At 41.3% G+C, this 23,661-nt stretch overlaps 1 protein-coding gene across 1 annotated transcript in view; it reads right to left on the bottom strand.

The window, feature by feature from the left end:
* CDH23 (cadherin related 23) overlaps positions 1–23,661 on the bottom strand; it is a 635,835-nt gene that overhangs the window by 38,819 nt on the left and 573,355 nt on the right. The window contains exons 41-50 of the mRNA XM_087872188.1: positions 20,092–20,225; positions 18,943–19,152; positions 17,179–17,286; positions 14,376–14,478; positions 12,303–12,428; positions 10,173–10,376; positions 7,625–8,083; positions 4,068–4,184; positions 3,343–3,567; positions 1,537–1,706 (exon numbers count right to left, since the gene is read on the bottom strand). Of these exons, the coding sequence (XP_087728314.1) occupies positions 1,537–1,706; positions 3,343–3,567; positions 4,068–4,184; positions 7,625–8,083; positions 10,173–10,376; positions 12,303–12,428; positions 14,376–14,478; positions 17,179–17,286; positions 18,943–19,152; positions 20,092–20,225 (1,856 nt within the window). The remainder of the gene's footprint in view (positions 1–1,536; positions 1,707–3,342; positions 3,568–4,067; positions 4,185–7,624; positions 8,084–10,172; positions 10,377–12,302; positions 12,429–14,375; positions 14,479–17,178; positions 17,287–18,942; positions 19,153–20,091; positions 20,226–23,661) is intronic.

The raw sequence follows: 23,661 nt of genomic DNA, 5'->3' as shown, positions 1-23,661 counted from the left end.
CCAGAGTTGGGGTGGAGCCCATCAAATGGCTAGCTTGGTTGCTTGTTGTCTCCAGGGAGATTATTGTTTTTACTCTTTGTATATTGGTTTTTTTTTTATTTTTTGTAAGCCATCTAGAGTTACTGAAAGTGAGTGGACAGTCATATAAATTCTATAGATGATAGATAGATAGATAGATAGATAGATAGATAGATAGATAGACAGACAGACATATAAATAGATAGATAGAGAGACAGATATAAATAGATAGATACATACATAGATAGACAGACAGACAGACAGAGAGACAGATATAGATAGATAGATAGATAGATAGACAGACAGATATAGATAGACAGACAGTCATATATAGATAGATAGACAGAGACAGATATAGATAGATAGATAGACAGACAGACAGACATAGACAGACAGACAGACAGACATAGATAGACAGACAGAGATAGATAGATAGATAGATAGATAGATAGATAGATAGATAGATAGATAGATAATTGTTCATCAACCTTTAAGATAGATAGATAATTGTTCATCAACCTTTACCAAAGATTTATTTTGGGTTCCTCTTTTCCTAAATACTTAGAATAAGAAGCCCAAAAATTCCATTGTAATATTCATATAACATTACAAGAATGTTTTGTTTGCCTTCTGCCTTCTTCTCTTTTTCTCCCTCTTTGTGTCATTGTGTGACTTTGGACCAATGTTTTTCAAACTTGGTAAGTTTAAGATGTTATGGATTTCAGAATTCCTCAGCCAGCATGTTTTATTTGTTTAAGATAAATGTCTATATTTTTAATTAATGATTTGGATACCATTCTATGAATCTTCCTAGTTGAAAAAAGGTGGCTAAGTAAATGAATAATATAACTCGAGATATTGTCTAAACTAATATTACTACAATGACATAATAAATTTGATCCATAATTCACTCAACCGACAAGCTGATCTGCTAATTACAGTATTAAGTACTACAAGACTAACTTTTAAAAATTGCTTTTAAAAAGATGAAACAAACTTTTGAAGATAATTGTAAGTCTGTCAAAGCCTAATAGATATGGATATTAAAACAATTCTCCTTCACAGGGAGTATGAGTCTGGCCACCAGATGGAAGGGACAGAGAGAGATGATAAGGAAGTTGTCTCAACTTTATGTCCTGCTTCTGCATTTCTCAAGAGCTTTTGTAAAACCTCATCAGAGGAGGTTCCAAGCATCTGAAAATGCAAGTCAATTCTTGTACCTTTAAGTTCTTACAACAGTTTCACCCAGCTACAAAAAATAATAAGTGCAATATGGTAGAACCAACAGAACTGCATTATATATTATTGATATACACCACATTCTGATTATATAGATTATATATAGGCTCCCTTTCCCCTGCCTAGTATGATCCTGATCATCCAACCCTACATTTCAACCACAGGGCTGCAAAAAGAAAAGTATTTGAAACAGGAAAAATAACAGAAGAACAGGATGACCCTTTCCCCAGTCTGTTTCTCCCTCCTTTTTTCTCATAAATATTTCTTGCTTTCATTCACCTGGTAAGATGACTGGCTAAACGTGGGATTGTTGTCATTGATATCCACAATTTCTAGATAAACTGGTATTTCGGCAGATCTCCGTGGAGTCCCATTGTCTGATGCCCGAACAGTAAAATTCAGCCAATGGACCTCTTCATAGTCAACTGTTCGGTTTGAAATTACCTTTCCTAAAAGTGATCAGGCAAATGTGAATATTGTTACTGTCCGTAATCCTTTTATGAAACATGTCCTGTCCCCTCATTCTATTTCTACAACATGCTTAAAAGGACACAAAGACTTTTTACATTCCCAGATTCTGCTGCTAAAATATCAAATCATATATATTGTATGCTATTAAAGCCCTTGGGATTAATTTTAAAATAAGTATTCTGAACTATTTGGGATAAGTGAACCGAAAGATTATTCTCATATTTAATGTCAGAAATGGAATCTGTGTCTGCAAACAGATGAAGATCCTGAACCATTAAGCTTCATTTTATTGTAGATTAACATCTTTTATACATATTCCTACATCATAAAGCCCACACAAAGACTATATATTCACAAAACAAACAAAACAAACACAGGAACCAAAAATTTATTATTGTCCAGGGTACCACAAGTTGAATTTTTGATTGTAACTAAAAAAGAAGGCAACAAATGATGTAGCACCCTGATACAGTTTGGGGAGGTATTTGTTTACTCATCTTTAAATAACATCAAAAAATGGTTGGCCTAAGTCAGGGGTGTCAAATTGGTGGCCTACGGGCCAGATGCGTCACAGACAGGCCACACCCTCCCCAGTTCCACTAAGGGGAAAAACGTCATAATACATCACGTGACGGCAACATGACAATGTGAGTTTGTCAATCATGGCCTAAGTATTCAGCTGTGAAAGTCCAACTCCACAAAAATGCATTTTATGAAAGTGGAAAGGTGGCATAGCTGGATGAGAACAAAAGCCAGAATTGAGATAACATGCAGCTTAGCTGTTCAAGATCCTCCATCACTCAGTTTTACTTTCATAATAAAAAAGGTTTGCTTGATTTCTGGTGATTTCATATATCCTACAGTTTTCTTAGCAACAATAGGGAAGTGGTTTGTCACGTACTTTTTTCACGATTCTTTCAAAAAATTCCCTTTCTAGTCTATAGCCCTGTGATTCCTACATGCCTCCCCTCCAATCCAGACCTGACCCCAATTAACTTCCCAACCCATTTTAGCATCTGTCAATAAAGCATCTTAATACTTTGCAAAACAAGGATGATTTTGGCTGTCTCTGTGAAGAAAGACATCATCTGCCCTATCGAAAATAAACATGAAGTAAATCAGTACGTTTGTTTTTGAAGTACCGTATTTTTCAGAGTATAAGATGTACTCCCCCCCAAAAAAGAGGGTGAAAATGTGGGTGCATCTTATATACTGAATGTAGCCCCGCCCACCCACCGGCCCTCACCCTTTGGCCTCTGCCTCCCAGCAATTTACCTCCTTGCAGCAAACAGCAAACAGCCCGCTTCAGCTTCAGCACATCCTGATTAGCACAAGCAGCTGATTGCTGGTTGGATCCGCCTCTCAACCCTCAGCTGTTTCAGGCTGCAGGGATTGTCATTGCCTATTGCCGCGCGGGCCTCTGCTGTTTGCTGCAAGGAGGCAAATTGCTGGGAGGCAGAGGCAGATTTTTTTCCCCTTGTTTTCCTCCCCAAAAAAGGTAGATGCATCTTATACTCCAAAAAATGGGTTAATCTAATTTTAAATTTCCGTATGAAGAGCCATCTTCCTTCTCTTAAAAACATCCCAGTAAAAACAACAATTCTTGGGTCTTACCAGCTGAGCTGTCTTCAAGCTGGACATATCCCTCATGGGAGAGGTTGAACAACTGATATATGATCTGCCCATTAACACCTTTGTCTGGATCTACAGCTGACAAGGATATTAAGGTAGTCCCTGGGGTGGCTCCTTCTAGTATTCGTTCTGTGAAAAATGTTGCCCCATAAGGGCGGAACCAAGGAGCGTTATCATTGACATCCAAAACATTTACGGTCAGCTTGGCTGCAAGAGAAAGGGAAATAAAAAGACAAGTAATATTGAAAATCTGAATATTAACCATTTTGCTGTCTCTCTTTCTTTAAAGAGCACCAGTTAGTTGGGTCATGAAACATCTGCAAGAAAACAACCAAGCTCAGAGAGCGCCAAGGACCCCCATATAGGATTTGTTTAGCCTGCAGAAGTGAAGATTTAAGATAGAAGTGAAAACAGACTTCGGGTATCTGAAGTGCTGTTACACACAAAAGGAAGTGAACTCCTCTCATGCCCAAGAAAGCAAGACAAGAATCAATGAGTTGGAAGAATCTACCCGGTAGATATCCAGAAGATATTTCCTGACTTCTACAAGCCATCAAACACAGGATTGAATTGTCAGACGAATTAATGACTTCTTTGCTACACATCTTCCAACAGAATCTATGAAAGCTAGACCAGTAGATCATGCATTATTTAAAAAAAAATATTAACACCACTATTAATCTAATCTGGAGTAGAAACTCTCTCACCATTTGGCACGCTCACTGAGCGCTCCAGCACCTCACTGGCGTTATCATAGACAGATATTGTGACATCGTAAGTGGCCACCAGTTCCCGGTTTAGAGTAGCCTTCACTTTCACCGCTCCTAAAAAGTACAAAATGAAGAGAAAAAGACTTCCAAATTCAGTGGCATATAAAATTATGGAGAATTGCTGAAAAGTCTCTCAGTTCTTCCTGATCTCTTTTTCTTCCTCAAGGATGTTTCCCTTAGTGAATTATTGGTTTACAAAATATACTGTACACTTTATTCTACACATATCCATTCTTAGTGTGCCCTACCTGGTTTTTTTTTTTAAAGCATGTCTTTGTATTCTACAACTTTTTATAAGCAGTATTTATAAACAAAAACATACCTGTGAAAGGACATCTGTGGGAAAGATGACCGACTCTAAGCTAAATTGATTCCAGTGCTAGAATGAAATGTGCTTTTCTCTCTGTATAGAAATAATATTAAAGTAGGTTTCTCCAGAACAGGGGTTGCAAATGTACTCCCACCGTCAGCTAAGATGGGGCTGTATTCTGTAAATTCGCTTTAGTATTATCTTTTATGGCCCCATGATTATATACTCTGTTTTATATGAACTTTATTTTTATTGTTTTATTTATTTTATTTTTTTTGTTTCCTAGTACGATTTGATTGTTTATTAGTAACTTATGACTATCACTAAGTGTTGTATCTTATGATTCTTGATGAATGTATTTTATTTTTCTTTATGTACACTGAGGGCCTATGCACCAAAGACAAACTCCTTGTGTGTCCAATTACACTTGACCAATAGAGAATTCTATTCTATTCTATTCTATTCTATTCTATTCTATTCTATTCTATTCTATTCTATTCTATTCTATTCTATTCTATTCTATTCTATTCTATTCAGTTGCTTATATAGCAATAGCAATAGCACTTAGATACCGCTTCATAGTGCTTTTACAGCCCTCTCTAAGCAGTTTACAGAGTCAGCCTATTGCCCCCAACAATCTGGATCCTCATTTTACCCACCTTGGAAGGATGGAAGGCTGAGTCAACCTTGAGCCTGGTGAGATTTGAACTGCTGAACTGCAGCTAGCAGTCAGCTGAAGTAGCCTACAGCAGTGGTCCCCAACCCCCGGTCCGCGGACCGGTGCCGGGCCGTGGAGTACCTGGCACCGGGCCGCACAGCGGCCGGGGGACATGAACGCTGCAGCGCAAAGGCTCCTGGGCCGTGCGCAATGGGCCATGCGCAAAAGCTCCTGGGCCGTGCCCCCACCCCTGCGCGCGCTCAGCGGGCCGCGGCGATAAAAAGGTTGGTGACCACTGGCCTACAGTACTGCACTCTAACCATTGCACCACCTCAGCTCTTATATATTGTTAGAACTTACATGTTGCTCCATTTATGGAGAGTTTGAGCAGCATGCATATGTTATTTTCTTAAATCACTGCAAACTTTAAAAGAACAATAGCATTATATTTACCCTCCACGAACAGTTTCATGAAATTTCTGTTCAGCCATGAAATTTAGCAAGTGACCTCGAGAAATTACTATTTCTCAGTCTAAGCCACTTAGCAAAGTTGTGCATAATAATATTCCTATACGGAACCCTCATTGCTTAGGGAAATCATGAATTTTTTCTCAAAATCATACATGAGTTGTGAGCGACTAGCCAGGAGCAAATTTTGAAAATCACCAAGTCATTAGATCTAGAAAGCTTCGCTACACTCCCCTGCGAACCAAATCACAAGACAAAGGATCACTTACCCTAAAAATGCTTGCCCCTCCCATTCCCTTAGCTGCTTAGGTGCTTCTGAGGGCAGTCATCATTCAGTCTGTGAAGGCTGTGGCACAAGGTATAGTTTGCTAGCCAGACACAAACCAGCACTAAACCAGGAATGATGACGATGAGAATGATGATGATGACAATGAAAAGAGTGTTGACAGAGATGCAAAGATAACAGGTAGCATAGACATAGAAACACAGAAATCAAACCTGCAGTTCTGAGAGCCATAAGGAAAGCAAAAAGATAGTTAGTTAAAGCAAGTATCCACCAAAAGTGCATAGAAAAACACAGAGGGCTCTTCCAGACAGTAATGATCCTTAATCAAGCTGAACGTATAGATCAGCTGAGATGTGATGGCAGGACTATCAAAAATTTCAATATAGAACTATTATGGTTCTTCCTTTCCTTTCCTTTCCTTTCCTTTCCTTTCCTTTCCTTTCCTTTCCTTTCCTTTCCTTTCCTTTCCTTTCCTTTCCTTTCCCTTTCCCTTTCCCTTTTCCTTTTCCTTTTCCTTTCCTCTCCTCCTTCTCCTTTATAAAGGAAGGGAGAAACTGATGTTCTGCCCTCAAATTGAGGAGGTAGGAGTCCTGGTGGTTGATGAGATAGAAGAAAATTGTCTTCATGTAAAACTGAGGGGTGGTCTGAAGTGCTGATGGCCAATCAATTTTTGTCCTTGTCCTTTGCTCTGTTTGGTCATTGGCTGGTTCTCTGTGACCCATATTAAAGTCACAAAGAAGGAAATATGCTAATTCCTCTGATGACCTATGAGTGTTAAATAGTCAGAAGAGTTAGTTCAATCCCTGCTATCGTGTTTCCCTGAAAATAAGATCCTGTCTTATATTTTTTTGAACCCTGAAATAAGCGCTTGGCCTTATTTTCAGGCAGGTCTTATTATTTATTATTATTTATTAATCATATTTCTATGCCGCCCACTCTCCGAGGACTCTGGGCGGCTTACAACAATCGACAGTATACTAAATAGCATATTGCCCCCAACAATCTGGGTCCTCATTTTACCCACCTCGGAAGGATGGAAGGCTGAGTCAACCTTGAGCCGGTTAGATTTGATCTGCTGATCTGCTGAACTAGCAGTCAGCTGAAGTAGTTGCAGTACAGCACTCTAACCACTGTGCCACCTCGGCTCTTATTTTGGAGTGCAAGGAGCAAGATGGGGCTTCTCTTGCCGTCTTACCTGATTTCCAGCTCTGTGTTCAGGGGGAGGCTTATTATAGCACATGCGCTCAAAAGCCTGATTGGGCTTATTATCAGGGGGTGTCTTATTTTTGGGGAAACAGGGTACCTTTAAATTGTACAAGCAGAGGATTTGCACACTGGAAAGACTGGAGTCTGGAAGTGCCCAAGAAAGCAAGGGAGAATAAGAAAGAAAAAAAGAGCAGGATATGAAAAGGAAAGAAAAAAAGGTAAAAGATATTGGGAGGGAAACGGCTGGATTTTTTCAGCCCCAATATAGTAAAATCTGGGAATGCACATTTGATATATGGCTTAGCATAATTGCTAATTTGGGCCAATAATATTATTTTCAGCTTTACTATAGTACAAAGCATTAGGGTTTTTTTTCTTCTTCTGCCATTTTTAACCATATTTGTTAGAACCTATACACCAGGGGTCTCCAAACTTGGCAACTTTAAGACTTGTGGACTTCAACTCCCAGAATTGGCGTTGAAGTCCACAAGTCTTAAAGTTGCCAAGTTTGGAGACCCCTGCTATACACAGTTGTTATCTATTGTATTTACTTCCAACTCTTGTACCTGTTCGAAAATCCACTGAAAAAACTCCTTGCTGGTCGGGCACGAGAGCATCCGTATCATCTTTGGCCAGGATTTCAATGAGGTAGTATTCCAGCTGGGGATTGAGATCTTTGTCAACTGCTGTCATTTCAGCTATAACTGTGCCTACAGAAGCTGATTCGGGGACACTGACTGTCTGGATGGGATTGAGAAACTCTGGCTGAGAGTCATTGAGATCACCAATCTGGATGCTCACGGTGGCAGTACCAGAGAGAGACGGCGTGCCTTGATCTGTAGCAACCACTGTCAAGCGGTAGTGGTCTTTTTCTTCTCGGTCTATAGTTATGTTGCCCACGCTGATGACCCCAGTATTAGCATCGATCAAGAACTTATCTTGAGCTCCACTTTCTATCCGGTAGCTCAGCTGCTGATTGAGGCCACTATCCATATCAGTTGCAATTACCTGAAGCACAGAAAAACCTAGGGGAAATCCCAGACTGTATTATTAGAGAGGATATTTCAGTTATTCGGAACTTCAGAAGAAACAAGCGAACGTTTTGAATTAGTCCATCTGACCTCCAGTATTCTCCAATTAACCCTACTGACCTCCAATAATTCCATAAGTTTCTTCCAGAGTAATGCAGAATAATGCAAAGGAAGTTGTAAAACTTATCCCTTAGAGCAGGGGGGTCAAACTCGATTTCATTGAGGGCCGCATCAGGGTTGTGTTTGACCTCGGGGGTGGGGTGGGTGTGACCACAGTGGGTGTGGCCAGCATGACATCACTCGTGTCGGGGGGGAGGCGTCTGTGGAGTCTGAATGCTCTGCCAGCAAAAACAGGCTCCAGAGCTCCATTTTCAGTTGTGATGGCCTCCTGGAGCTCTGTTTTCACTGGCAGAGGGTGGCAGGAGGCTGTCACAGATGAAAATGAAGCCTGGAAGTTCTGTTTTTGCTGGCAGAGGCACTGCAGGCCAGTCCTTTGCTGTTTCTAGGGCGGCCCTGCGGGCCAGATCTAAGCACCCCGTGGGCCGGATCCGCCCCCAGGCCATGAGTTTGACACCCCTGCCTTAGAGCAAGATGCGCGCCACTGTGACGCTGCAATAACTTGTTTTACTTTTCCACAATTTATTTGTACACAATATGTGGAAAAGATAAACACAAATAACTGCAAGTCCCAACAGATAATTGCACAGAGGGTCGTATGAGGTTTTAATGAGAAATGAAAAAGGCTCTGTGTGTGGTTTATGTCAGTGTAGCTCAACCTCAACAACTTTAAGAGATGTGGACTTCAACTCCCAGAATTCTCCAGCCAGCATATTTGCTGGGGCATTCTGGGAATTGAAATCCGCCTCCCACAAAGTGGTTGGGGGGTTGAGAAATACTGGTCTGTACAATATCAAATTGCCTGCAATCAAAAGAAATAGTCTTTGATACTTTTTAAAAATACAGATAGGTATAACAACACAGTTTATATAGACATAATTAAATCAATACCTTTTTTATAATTGACCAACTAGTTGCGAAGTACAGAGTTATTTTTTAAAATAGAATTTCCCAACCAAAAATGTTCCAAGTCCCTTGTCCACCCTATTTTTCTTGGTGCAGGGATTCTGGTTAGTTTAAACTACACTCCCCCAATCATGTAAAAAGGGGGAAAGTTGTGATTAAAAGCAGCGGTCCCCAATCCCTGTGCCGCAGACAGGTACCAGTCCATGGTCTGTTAGAAACCGGGCTGCGCAAGCGGCAGACGAGTGAGCAAAGCTTCATCTGCACATGTGTGGAATTTAGATTGTGTGTGAAACCATCCTGCCCCCCGCCCCCCCACGGTCCGTGGAAAAATTGTCTTCCACAAAATCGGTCCTTGGTGCCAGAAATGTTGGAGACTGCTGGTTTAAATTTGTAGATTGATATTCTGGACAAATCAATAGACAATTTGTAAATTAATATTCTGAACAAATCAATCCCTTATTTGGGGCTAAATAAAATCTCTAGTTGAAACTAGCAAGGAGGTAGTGGATAGAGTTTCTGTATTCATTTCTAGGAACTAAAGTATGCTTTAGCAGAGGAATGATGAATCTCCCATAGTTTACCCTGAAATAAGTGCTTGGCCTTATTGCCATGCGCTCAAAAGCCCAATTGGGCTTATTATCAGGGGATGTCTTATTTGGGGGGGAAACAGGGTATTAGGAAAATATAAATTAAAAATATAATTTTCAATTAAAAATATAATTTTTAACATCAAAGTTGGAAAAGGAATCACTTGATTTTATTTTTTCAAATAAATTTTCCTATGTTAAGTGGAACTGAATTTTTTTCTTTACCTGCTTCAATACTGCAGTTGTATTTACCAATGTGGCGAGAAATAAATTTGATCTTTTTTTTTTATACGTTAGCAGAATTCATAGTACAGGTTATTGTAAAAATAATAATAATTTAAAAAATCCCTGATTTTCACAGGCAACACCCCACCCTCTTCACATTTCCAGGGATTTTGTTTCCCACTTATTTTAAATCCCTAATACTTAACTTCAAATCAGTTCCAAATTTTCCATTTTGCCTTCATTCTAACCTGCAGGGCTGTTTTCTAGTATCCGAACAGACAAGACCGCGGGATGAAATATCGGTCTATTGTCATTATCATCCAGAATGGCCACGGTGAGATTAGCAGTACTGTTCAGTTTCCCAATGTCAGTTGCAACAACCAGAAATTCCAGGATGGGATTCAAGAAAGTCTCTCTGTCTATCACCTTCCCCGGCTTCACCGAAATGACACCTAAAGATTAATAATACAAGAAAGAGATGAGCTCGACAGGGGAAAAAAGGCAGTCCAAGGAGTCTCCAGATCTATACCTCCCAGAGGTGGTATTCAGCTGGTTCAGACTGGTTCGGGCAAACCGGCAGTGACGACTGCGGATGTAATGCCGTCCTATTTAGCCACGTTTTCGAGGCTGGGCACATGCGCGGAAGATTTTGTTGAGATCCCCAAGCCTATTGACACAGGCAATGAAACTAATTTCTGGTCATAAGCACCAAACTTCCAAATGTACTAAGGATCAGAGTTTGTGAAACTCTACAATATTTAACAGAGACCATGTGCTCTTCTAGACCAGAAGTACAGTTGCAACATGAAATTGAACTCAACCCTCTGATGATTAGTTCACATCATCACTGGATGCTTCCCATTGTGGTAGATATGGGGGATATTTTTTTCTGCAGTTACACAGTTTAGAGCAGGGGTGTTAAACTTGATTTCATTGAGGGCCGCATCAGGGTTGTGTTTGACCTTGGGAGGGATGGGGGTGTGTGGCCGAGGGGGGGACATGGCCAGTATGATGTCACTCATGTCAGGGGCGTTTGTGGTGGCCCAAACACTCTGCCAGAGAAAACAGGCTCGTGAGCTCCATTTTCGGCTGGGACGGCCTCCTGTAACCCTCTGCCAGTGAAAACAGAGCTCGGGAGGGTAGCAGCATGGCACTTGTGAGCTCCATTTTCAGCTGGGACGGCCTCCTGAAACCCTCTGCCAGCAAAAATGGAGTTCGGATGGGCCATTTTCGCTGGCAGAGGCACCGCGGGCCAGTCCTTCGCTGTTTCCAGGGCGGCCCCGTAGGTCAGATATAAGCAGGAGTTTGACAACCCTGGTTTAGAGCAAATAGAGAAGATTTATTGCCATTCAGCAAATCTTACTGTAGAAGCAGGAATGGGTTACCACACCAACTTCAGTGCTATAAATGGCATCGTTGGGAAAACACCTGGCTATTCTCACCTCCAAGAATCCACTCAGGTTACATTAAGGGGTCCAAAAGCATTATGGTGGAACAATGAGAGTATTGCAGCTTTGTTTCTTTGAGAATAAAGGAAGAAATAAAATGGCACAAAACTGAAAAGACAGAGGAGGGTTCTCAGTTGGCTGATATGCAATGATGAGCTAAGAAAGTGATGGACAAAGATGTCTTTCCTTATCTCTTTGGTCAGAAAGGGCAAGTTTTGCTAGGCTAGCAGTCTTGGGCAACTCCTATAGCTGTGATGGCGAACCTATGGCACGCGTGCCACAGATGGCATGCGTAGCCATATCATTGGGCACGTCAGCTCAGCTCTGGCGCGCATGTGTGTGCTGGCCACCTGATTTTCAGGCCTTTTAGGCCCACCAGAAGTAGGGAAACAGGCTGTTTTCTGCCTCCGGAGGGCCTGGGGGTAGGTGGGGAAGGCTGTTTTCGTCCTCCCCAGATGCATAGAGAGGATCTGGAGCCAGGTGACAAAGAAAAACGGGCCAGGAGCAAGGGGGGAGGGGGGGTTGGGCGCGCATGCGCAGGGAGGAGCAGATAGAATTATGGGTGTGGGCATGCGCATGCGCGAACCTCCCCCACCCCCACCCCCTTCCTGGCACACGATGGCAAAAATGTTAGCCATCACTGTCCTATAGTCTTACCAAACAAAAAACAAAAAAACCTCATGTTTACCAAAACCAAGTCCTGTTAATTTTAAATAATCAGTTTGGGAGGTTTTGATTTATTTAAAGTAAGGCAGTCAGAAAATGTGGCAAGTTTCTGGGCTTTTTGTATCTTGCTGAAAAGCAACAACTCTGTGCTACAATATGGGAGACTCACATAGCTATTTCTATATGTGAATATATATATATTCTATTGTCTCATCATCCTGAACAGACAGACAGCTATACATGAAGAATGTATGTCTTTCTTACCTGTTCTGCTGTCAATGATAAACAGGTTCTTTTCTTTTCCAAGCAGTTGATATGTCAACACTGCATTGATACCCTTGTCATCATCCAAAGCTAGGATCGGTCCATTAAGGACAGTGAGAGGAGTTCCTGAATCAAACACAAAGAACTCAGAAAAGAGGCATAATGTTGATAGACTGACTCTACCTCCCTCTTCCCTTTCCCTGATGATCAACAATGAAGTATGAATGAATGAAATAGGGTGAGATCCTATGAAACAATACAATAGTGCCTGGTGTAACCTTGGCAGACTGAATCAAGACGCACCTGGAAGAAGCCTTAAACCCTGCTAAAACAAAACATACGTTCATCAGCCACATGAAAGTGGGGGGAAAAAAATCAAGACATTTAGTGAAATGTTATCTTCTGGGCAAATTCTTAAGCTCCCAAGAGAGTATGTCAGTTAAGGATATCATGTGTTCACTGAGATGTAAATACATGAGAAACTATTTCAAGTATTTAAAGTCATAATTTCACACTAGGTGAAAAACTATATTTACGTGCAATTACTTTAGGGATGATTTCATATTTCAGATACCGTACTTCAAACAACAATTTGGCCTAGGAATAAATCATCTGCTTATAGATTTCCTTATGTTGTGGCCCGCCAGCGGTCTGCGCGGATCGTGGCTGATCCCGATGACGAGGAGGCTGGTGTGGTGTCGCGCCAGCAGCCGGCGCAGCCGGCGCTCGCGTCGGACAGCGAGGAGGCCGAAGAGGATGTGATGCCAGAGGCAGAGACTCAGCCAGGGCCTTCAGAACCTCCAGAGGCTCCTTCCAGTGCAGAGAGCGAAGTGGAGGAGCCTCTCCTCAATGCTCGGGCATGCAGGGCTGCCAAAAGGCTACTCAGGAGGAGGAGGTCTATTCGAGAGTAGGGCTTGAGGATAATTGGCCACTCCCTTCGCCTATTTAAGTTGCACACAGCTTGTGCTTTCTTGCTAGAAACAACGTCTCATTACTACAAAAATCATAATTTAGCTTTAAATAAATCCCCCATTGCATAATTTGAAAAAAGCTGCATTTTCTGACCGGGAAAGAGAAGTAGGAGTATTTTAGAAATCACCAAGAACAGAAGCAGTAAAATAAATCTGGGTGTGTATTTGACTTATTCAATTTCCCTTTCTGTTTCTTTCACTTCAAAAGCATTTTTCCTTTAAATATAGTACAGTAATATCTCAGAAAATTTTCTCCCACTTATATACTCTCACTTATATATCAGGAAGTCCTCAAATTACCGAGAAGTACAGTTACAAGTCTATTATGAGTCATCCCATGACTGGCCCCGAATTTTTGACATTTTTTGCACTGGTTGTAAAGTGAACACGGTTGTTAAGCAAACACTATGGTTTTTAAACCAATGCCACAGTTATTAAACAAATCAATTTGGTAAACATTTTTTTTTTTGGTCAAAAATTGGAAGTAAAAGACCAGGAAAAAAAACTCATAAATCTTGATTATGTGACTGCGGGAAACTGCAAATGGCTATAAAAGCGAATCGGTTGCCAAGTGCCCAAAATAACTTCAAAAACTGGTTGTAAGTCGCTTTTAGAGGTCCATCATAACTTCAAATGGTCATTAAGCAACTGGTTGTAAGTTGAGGACTACCTGTATGCTTTTGAAAACACATAAATCTTGCAATAGGGAGAGAAAAAGGAGAATAATTTTTAAAAACTGGAAAAGGGTTCTGTGCCTGGAAAGTATGAAGGAACAGTTTTTTTCCCTCATCACCAGTGGTGGGTTGCTCCCGGTCCGGTCCGGTTCTATAGAACCGGTGGTAAAACCGGTGGGAGGCTCCGCCCACTTGCCACGATGTCATCAGGGGTGATCTGTGCATGCACAGAAGCGCGCATGTGCGCTCCCGCTGTGAACCAGTAGTAAATGTAAGTGGAACCCACCTCTGCTCATCACCATTTTAATTATTGTATATGTCTTAAAATATTTTTAACAGAAAAATAGAACCTTTTATTAGTAGCAGGAAATCACATGAGTGCTTGGAAGAGACTCCCGAGATTTGGGCGGAGTGAAGGACACACCTACCTGGAGGGGAATTTTCTAGCACCTCAGCCTGGTAGGAACTCTGAGTGAAAAGAGGGTGATTATCATTTTCATCCGCTACTGTAATCACCAGCAAGTCAAAATCCTGAAGTTGTACCAAGAAAAAAGAAACAATGATTTAAAACAAGATTCAAAACAAGAAAATCCAGTTGCCTTTTGAGAGAAAGAACTTTTGGGACAACCATGACCTGGATAATTGAGAATCTCCATAGCAGGGGTCCTCAAACTACAGCCCGCGGGCCAGATACAGCCCGCCAAGGCATTAATCCAGCCCGCGCGGGACCATGAGGCTGCCCCGCCCATATCGCCCCACCTACCCGCTGGCCCCCACCTGCCTTCTGGAGGAAGAGGCCAAAATTGGGACGTGCGGAGGGCCCGGGAGAGGTTCCCCAGCCTCCAGAGAGAGGGAGGGAGGGACGACACACACACACACACACACACACACACACACATAGAAGTCCCTCACCTCCCCCCCGCCCCCCAAGGCAACCACATCCCTTCATTAATGTGCTTTCCACCTCCAGGAGCATAACAAATTAAAGTTTCATTTGTGTGTATTGTTTAATGAACTGCTAAATTGGCCACACCCACCCATTCACATGACCACCTAACCACACCCACCCATTCACATGACAACCTAGCCACACCCATCCAGCAGGTCCGGCCCACCAACATTCTGAGGGACCGTGAATTGGCCCCCTGTTTAAAATGTTTGAGGACCCCTGCCCCATAGGCATTTAGCTATGAGATGAACACCCTTTGAATGGTGCGGTGTGTGTGAACAGATTTCCAGAAAAAAAATTGCAGACTACAAGATTCAGGTGACCCTGAAGGCACAGATAAACCTCCAAGTGGCCTCAATGGCTCTCAGAGAGGTTGCTAACAGCTAGAAGACTGTAAGGAATATAAATCCTTCCACTCTCCACCATTCAGTCAGAACTGAAGAAGCTTCTTGGATGAGAAGTGAAACATCTTCAAGCAAAACAAGAAAGTCCAGTTGCCTTTTGAAGGAAAGCACCTTTAGGCCAGCCATGACCTGGAGGACTGAGAATCTCCACGGATAATGATTTAAAACCACGAAAAAATTGACTTTGCCTTTAGAAGGTGCTTCTTCTCACAATTATCATGAGAATTTTCAGAATTCATATGAGTATTTTCTGATTTGATTTCCTCTTTGCATATTTACATCCTGCTCCAGCCCCCAAAAACTTAGGGTAAAAAAAAATAAAATACAAATTTCTATATAGTACTATCTGAACCTTCCACTCCAGAAATCCATTCAACTAAGTTGAATGATTTGATTTTGAGCTGGTGGTCTTTCTCCACGAGATGCTTGTTTTTAATCCATTTGCAAAACCAACGTAAGATACACAAGGACAGGGACGTTTGCAGGTTTTGCTTTTGGTGGAAGTTGAAAAGTTTAAAGTAGTGAAACCCATCCCACAGGTTATTCACAGGCCACAAAGCTGCAACTGAAGCTCTGCCTGGTTCTTATGTGCAAAGCAATCTACATAAAAAACGAGCAAAGCTTTGATTGTGTTGTGATGATAGCTGCCTTGACCATACCCTATGGATATCCCTGTACACAGGCCTTCATTATTTTGAATTTTTAAGGTAAAGATAAAGGTTCCCCTCACACATACTGTATGTGTTAGTCGTTCCTCACTCTAGGGGGCGGTGCTCATCTCTGTTTCAAAGCCGAAGAGCCAGCGCTGTCCGAAGACGTCTCCGTGGCCATGTGGCCAGCATGACTAAATGCCAAAGGCACACAGAACGCTGTTACCTTCCCACCAAAGGTGGTCCCTATTTTTCTACTTGCATTTTTTACGTGCTTTCGAACTGCTAGTTTGGCAGAAACTGGGACAAGTAACGGGAGCTCACTCCGTTATGCGGCGCTAGGGATTCAAACCGCTGAACTGCCGACCTTTTGATCGACAAGCTCAGCATCTTAGCCACTGAGCCACCACGTCCCTTGAATTTTTATGTACCATTAAAAAGCAGAGGATCAGACAAGACACTAGATAGTGATGTAATTATACATATGTTTCTGATGGGGAAGATCATGTCTACTCTCTCTACTCTCATTAAGTATTTGGGAAATTTGATTTCAGAATTACTGTTTCAGTAAATATCTATTTTTTATGTCTATTTGTAACACAATAGAATATAGTTGTCTGTTTCTGAAGCATCCGTCGATGAAATCTAACTATTATAAATTGTGGGGTTTTTTTCAAGAAACTTGTGGGGAACCGAATGATTAATGGATAACCTATAATGAAAAAGAAAGTTTGAGAACATGGTTAGAAATAGCTGTCAGCACTTCAAGCTGCATTTACTCTAGTGCTGACATAAGAAGGAGAAGCGGAGGCATCTGGAAAGGGACGTTTGACTTTTCACCTACTTATTTTCCCTGGAGATAATATCTCCTAGGAGATGGGATGGGAGGGGGGAAATTCCTTGAGCTGGAGCAGTAGATTAGGGGTAGATTAGAATGACTTGGAAGATGGCCAATGAGTGCAGGGGACTGGGGAACAGAAAGGGAGGGTTTTGAGTCTGGAAGTCAGTGTTGGCTTCGATGGAATCGGATTTAGAATGTCGTGCTTAATAAATAGGAGTTTTTCTTCAAAGACTTTGTTTGAAATGCAATTTATTTGAGACGACCTCGAAACTTGTGTTTTATATATACAGTAGTACATTGATTTACTTTTTGGGGGAATATTATATCCAATGCTCTTGATAAATGCAACCTTGTTCAAAATTAGGAAAAGATACAGTCAGTAATTACCCTCCTTGCATTGCGTGCGTTTTCTGGATTGTCCTTCACTGTTATTGTCAGTCTATATTCCGACACTCGTTCCCTGTCCAATGGGCGATTTACATACACAATACCAGTCTGGGGAAGAGAAGAACAAAGCAAAACGCAGAGAGAAAAACATGAAATGAAACTGTTCAACTTGCTTTGAACTGCCAAATGTATTTAATGCATAAGGTCATTAAAGGTTTAGAAGATTCCTTGAATCAGAAAATTTGTTCTTGAAGCAGCCATTCAGGCTGTACGAATTTATAGTAATGACTCAAGTTACAGGGAATTTGCGTTTTTCTAAACCTCTTGAGGACAATGTAATGATCAACGCTTAATTGCACAAATGCAATTAATTAACAGTTATTAAATTGATACAGGAGTAAGTTGTGTTTCCATTTAGACTGGACGAAGCGTCTAGCACCCACTAGCTCTGAGTTTTAGGTTAGCACAGCATACCACACTGACTAAGTCATAGCTTCTCAATTATTTGCAGCAAAATAAACCAAATTTAGTTACTATATGTCAGGGGTGTCAAACTCAAGGCCCAGGGGCTGGATCCAGCCCACGAGGTACTTAGATCTGGCACGCGGGGCCGCCCTGGAAACTGCAAAGGACTGGCCCGCGGTGCTTCTGCCAGAAAAAATGGGTACCCAAACTCCATTTTTGGCTGTCATGGCCAAAAATGGAGCCGCAGCCCTCCCGAGCTCCGTTTTCACTGGCAGAGGGTTGCAGATGGCAGTGGCAGCCGAAAACAGAGCTCAGGAACCTGTTTTCACTGGCAAAGCACTTGGGCCACCACATGCACCCCTGACAGGAGTGACATCGAGCTGGCCATGCCCACCCTGGCCCCTCCACCCCGGCCCCCCAAGGTCAAACACAACCCTGATGTAGCCCTCAATGAAATTGAGTTTGACACCCCTGATATATGTTGATGACACAAGAGAAGAAAACCGGGGATATTTTGATACTGAAGAGCAGCTACAGGTAAAATTTATACATAACTGATCTGAAATACAGATTGCCATAGGTTTATTAAAGTATGAATCCATGTGGTATAGTGGATTAGGGAGACCCAAGTTCTGATTCTCCTTTAGCCATGGAAGACAGCTAAGTGATTTTCTCTTAGTTATAGACTGGGAGCTTGAAAAAAATCTGTTTTACAAAACTACCCTGGACCAGTATCAGATACTATGGCCCATAAGCCTTACTGAAGAACCATTATGTTGCAATGAATTACTATTAAAATATTACTTATTTACTTTAATTAATTTAATTGGATTTTATTTATTTTTTATTTTTTTAATTTTTAAAATTTTTATTAATTTAAGAAACCACATAATACATTTATAAATGCAAGTAAAACAATTCACAACAAACATCATCTTTATAACATCTACCTATAATATCTGAATTGTTACAATATCAATATCCTATATTCTTCAATATACAATATTTCTCTCACCTTATATAATGATATTATTTTATTGATATCTCATGTCTCTTTCTTAAATTTCATTTGATGTAAAAATTTAATATTTTAATATTTAATATTTTAATATTGTTTTAAATTTTGTATTTTCTGTATTTTATTTAAGTCCTTCGGGAGAAGGACGGTATACAAATACAACAAACATAAACATAAACTTTAGATCAAGTTAAAACCTACAACTGTAATAACTCCAATTTATTCCAGAACGTTTGAGGCAGGAGGCCACTAGACAGATATAAAAGGCCTCTAAGGCTTACCGTACTATTGATGTAAAAAGCATTGTCTCTATTCCCAGCCGTGATGCTAAATGTTAAAAGAGCATTCCTGCCACTGTCTGCATCCCTGGCAAGGATGCGGGTCACGAAGCTGGAGATGGGAGCAATTTCACTGATGGTGAGATTCGTTGGTAGATTCAAGAGGACGGGATCATTATCATTAACATCCAAAACATTCAATCCAACCATGACCTAAAACACAGAGAAAAGGCACATGAGAAGAGCAGATAAAAGGCCATTATTACAAAGAACATTCACTCTGTGGCTAGGGCAAACTCCTTTTCTATGGCATCATTAAGACAAGAATACAGGTAGCCCTTGACTTATGTCTGGTTTCTTACAAGCCATTCAAAATTATGATGCCCCCTTCTCCCAGATGTCCTTCTGACCCAGATTCAAAGTTCTGATGGCTGTCCCTCCTGTCACATGACTGCATTTTGGGCAGTTAGCAACTGGCCCTCACTTACAGCTATTTGCAGCACGGGATGCGGTGGCTCAATGGCTAAGACGCTGAGCTTGTCGATCGAAAGGTCGGCAGTTCAGCAGTTCAAATCCCTAGTGCCGCGTAACTGAGTGAGCTCCTGTTACTTGTCCCATCTTCTTCCAAGTAGCAGTTCGAAAGCACGTAAAAAATGCAAGTAGAAAAATAGGGACCACCTTTGGTGGGAAAGTAACAGCGTTCCGTGCGCCCTTGGCATTTAGTCATGCTGGCCACATAACCATGGAGACGTCTTTGGACAGTGTTGGTTCTTCGGCTTTGAAACGGTGATGAGCACCGCCCCCTAGAGTCGGGAATGACTAGCACATATGTGCGAGGGGAACCTTTACCTTTACCTATGATCACATGATTTATGATGATTTTTGCTGGAAACCAGCGTTTACTTCTGGTTTCCAACCCAAACCACCCATTCTGAACAACGACATGGCATTTGCTTAAAGACTATCACAAAAAAGGTAATAAAATCAAGCGTGGTCAGGGGATTGACCTACTAACTCATTATAATCACAATTACAGGCTCAATTATGGTTGTAAACCAAGGACTACTTTAATCCCTTTTGATTTTTTTACCATCCACAATTCAGTACCTTTTCTCAGATGGACATTTTACAATCTGAGCCACTACGACTTACCGTAGAGCTGAGAGAAGGCACCCCTCTGTCCTTGGCCTCGATGGTGAGATTATAAAAAGCAATGTTCTCTCGGTCAAGTTCGGCATCCTTTCTCACACGTAGCTCCCCTTCCACAGGTGAGATCACAAATTCTCCTGCAAGACAGACACAACTATGTTATAGGAAGAAAACCTCAAATAATAACAATAACAGTTAAGAATGCTACATTCATTTTATGGGCTGAGGGTCTGGAGCCCCATTTGCTGGGGACATTTTTATTTGTGATTGGACAGGAGAGCCTCTTATGATTCTACAGAAAGAGGTTTGGCACTCCAAGCACCCTAGAAAGCTTCATATTTCTTAGGGCTGTGATGGCAAACCTAGGACACGCTTGCCACAACTAGCACACGGAGTCCTTTCTGCAGGCACGCAAGTGGTTGTCCAGCTCAGTTCCACCGCGCATGTGCACGTACCTCCCACCAGATAGCTTTTGCGATGCACAGGGGGGTGGGTGAGAAGCATGCGGGAGATGTGCGCATATGCACAGGGTCGCACATGCGTACATGGGAGGGTGGGGGGAGCCCGTTTTTGGGCCCAGGAGGCTGCAGGGAGGCCTATTAGGCCTAAAACATGGAGTGGGGGGTCATGCACGCATGTGCAGGGGGGCACATTGCATTATGGGTGCCGGCACACGTGTTCACTGTTGCGTGTGTCTGGACGCGCTTTTGGCACACAACAAGAAAAAGATTAGCCATCACTGTTTTAGGAAAATAGGAACATATTTTGGGAACATAATTACCCAAAACGCTCCACTGTGGAAATTTTATTTTTATTATTCAATTTATAATAGAATATTATAATTCTACAGATAATGTAGAAGTTATCCAACTTCTATAGGTTATCTGTAGCGGTAGTAATCTATCAGAATGTAAATGTACACACTATTAGCCAGCAAGCTCCAGATTCCAACTGGCGTGATAGATTAACCCTATGGATGCATTCAGTGGGAATTGTTTTCAGTTAAGACTGTATACACTTGCAACCTTGATGTATTAATGTATTTCAAGCTTTCAAGTTTTCCAGGTGGGTTAAAATTCAATGATCATCATTTCCAACTGGCTAGGAAGAATAGGAATTGAAACTGAACACATTTAGGAGACAATTAAATTGAACCACACAATTCGATCTCATTAAATAACAACAACAACCAGAAAGCAATCTTATCCTTATTCAGGCTCATATCTCATCAGATATTTCCGGCAGCTCATAATCTAAGCAGAAAGGCCTCTGTTTCTCTCATTAGAGATACACAACTTTTAAACATGGAAATTTAATTTAGGATTACCTACAGCAGGGGTGTCAAACTCAAGACCCGGGGGGCCAGATCCGGCCCACGGGTTGCTTAGACCGGGCCCGTGGGGCTGCCCTGGAAACAGCGAAGGACTGGCCTGCCAATGAAAACAGAGCTTGGGAGGGCCGCACGCAGGCCATTTTAGCTGGAAGAGGGTTGCAGGAGACTGTGGCAGCCAAAAACGGAGCTCGGGAGCCCATTTTCTCTGGTAGAGCGCTCGGGCCACCATAGGCACCCCGACACGAGTGACATCGAGCTGGCCACACCAACCCTGGCCACACCCACTCCAGCCCCCTGAGGTCAAACACAACCCTAATGTGGCCCTTAATGAAATCGAGTTTGACACCCGATCTATAGCAAGGTTTTCCAACCTTGGCAATTTTAAGACATGTGGACTTCAACTCATAAAATTCTGGCTGGGGAATTCTGGGAATTGAAATCCATGTATCTTAAATTTGCCAAAGTTGGGAAATTCTGGTTTACAATGTGTAGCCAAAATAGGAATGTATGAAATTATCTTATTCATAAAAATCACATTTTCACAACACACTGTACAGGTTAAAATGTGCCCTTTTTCAAACAATTAGTAACAAACAGGAAGTCAATTTTTCCCTTCATCTCCTTTTCCATATAATTCAGAAAGTGAGGACCATCTGTCACCTTTTCACTGTTGTATCCTGTTTCCCTCAAAATAAGACATCCCCTGATAATAAGCCCAATCGGGCTTTTGAGTGCATGGCAATAAGGCCAAGTACTTATTTCAGGGTTCAAAAAAATATAAGACAGGGTCTTATTTTCGGGGAAACACAGTAGTAATAAACCATAAAAACATAAATACTACTGGTTTTCTTAACATGTTGATACTTTCCCATTCAGCACTGGTTTTTGTTCTTTATTCCTTTTACATTCTTTTTTTTTTAAAAAATAATGTTGATATGTTATTTTTTTATTGTACACTCCATGAATTGTACACTCCATAGAATTGTACACTCCACATTGGACTTGGGCACTGCCTAAACTGAACAAAAGAAGGAGACAATGGCAAAACACTTCTGGAAACCTTGACCAGAAAACTACAAGGACACAATTGAGAAGAAGAAAAATAACTGAATCAATGAAAGATTAAATAAATGTAATCCTCATGGCATTTTGAAATGTCAGTAGAGTGTTTAATGTGTAAATTTGAATTAAATCATATATAATTTTGTGGAAAGTTGCAGGAATATAAAAAGAAAATTTCTAAATGGTAAGGTCATTGGGGCTCTCTGACTTTAGTTGTTTTTTTTTTTTGTAGACATGTCATTACTAATTTCTAAATGGAAGATACATTGACAGTTTGAAATAAAATAATATAAATGCAGATATTAAAATATTGGAGAAGATCTAAAATACCGGTATTTAAAATCTGAACTAGTTATTTACCTAACTGCTAGACTAAAAATATGCAAGATAGTTAAATACTGAGCTACTAAAAAAGATAAAAGTTTCCCTGTCTAATTGTTTCTAACTGTAGGGGGCGGTAATCATCTCTGTTTCTTGGCCAAGGGAGCCAGTGTTTTCTGGAGACATTTTCTGTGGTCAGGTGGCCAGCATGGCTATACACCAAAGGTGCGCGGAATGCTCTTATCTTCCCACTGAAGTGGTAGCTATTTATCTATTCGCATTTGCATGCTTTTGAACTGCTAGGTGGACCAGATCTGAGGTAGGAACAGGTGCTCATCTCATTGAACGGAACTCGAATCTTGAACATGGGCTGTCAGGAGGGGGCACTGAGCCATTGTGCCCCCTACTGAACTACTAGCCCACTGAAATTCTACGATAGCAAGGTTTTAAAATCATCATTTGGGGGAAGCAATAGTGTCTATAATCCAGACATGAAAGATTTCAACTTCAGATTTTTCTAAATTTGGAATCATTAATTTTCATCCCCATTGCACTATTCAATCTAATAAGCATTACAAATCCTTCCTGTTTTCAGCTAATAAAAATGATATTTGCTGCATACATGCACATTTATGCTCCCAGCCAATACCTTCCTAAAGTCACCGGAAGTATTAATTATTAACTTCTCCATAGATACATTCAACAACTAAGGAGGCATCTTAGGCTTCGATGTTGCTCAAGATCATACCATTTATTAAGCACTGAATTGATTCCTGCGATGTGGAATTCAGCAACCAACCTTCAGTTCCATCTTCATGCAAAACATCCCATCATTAAAACATATTCGCTTTATCTTA

Source organism: Pantherophis guttatus, chromosome 6 (genome assembly GCF_059756535.1).
Source record: "Pantherophis guttatus breed Tessera chromosome 6, ASM5975653v1, whole genome shotgun sequence".
Lineage (NCBI taxonomy): Eukaryota > Metazoa > Chordata > Lepidosauria > Squamata > Colubridae > Pantherophis > Pantherophis guttatus.
Note: the sequence above shows the minus strand (reverse complement) of the source record. Positions and strands in the feature narration are given on the sequence as shown.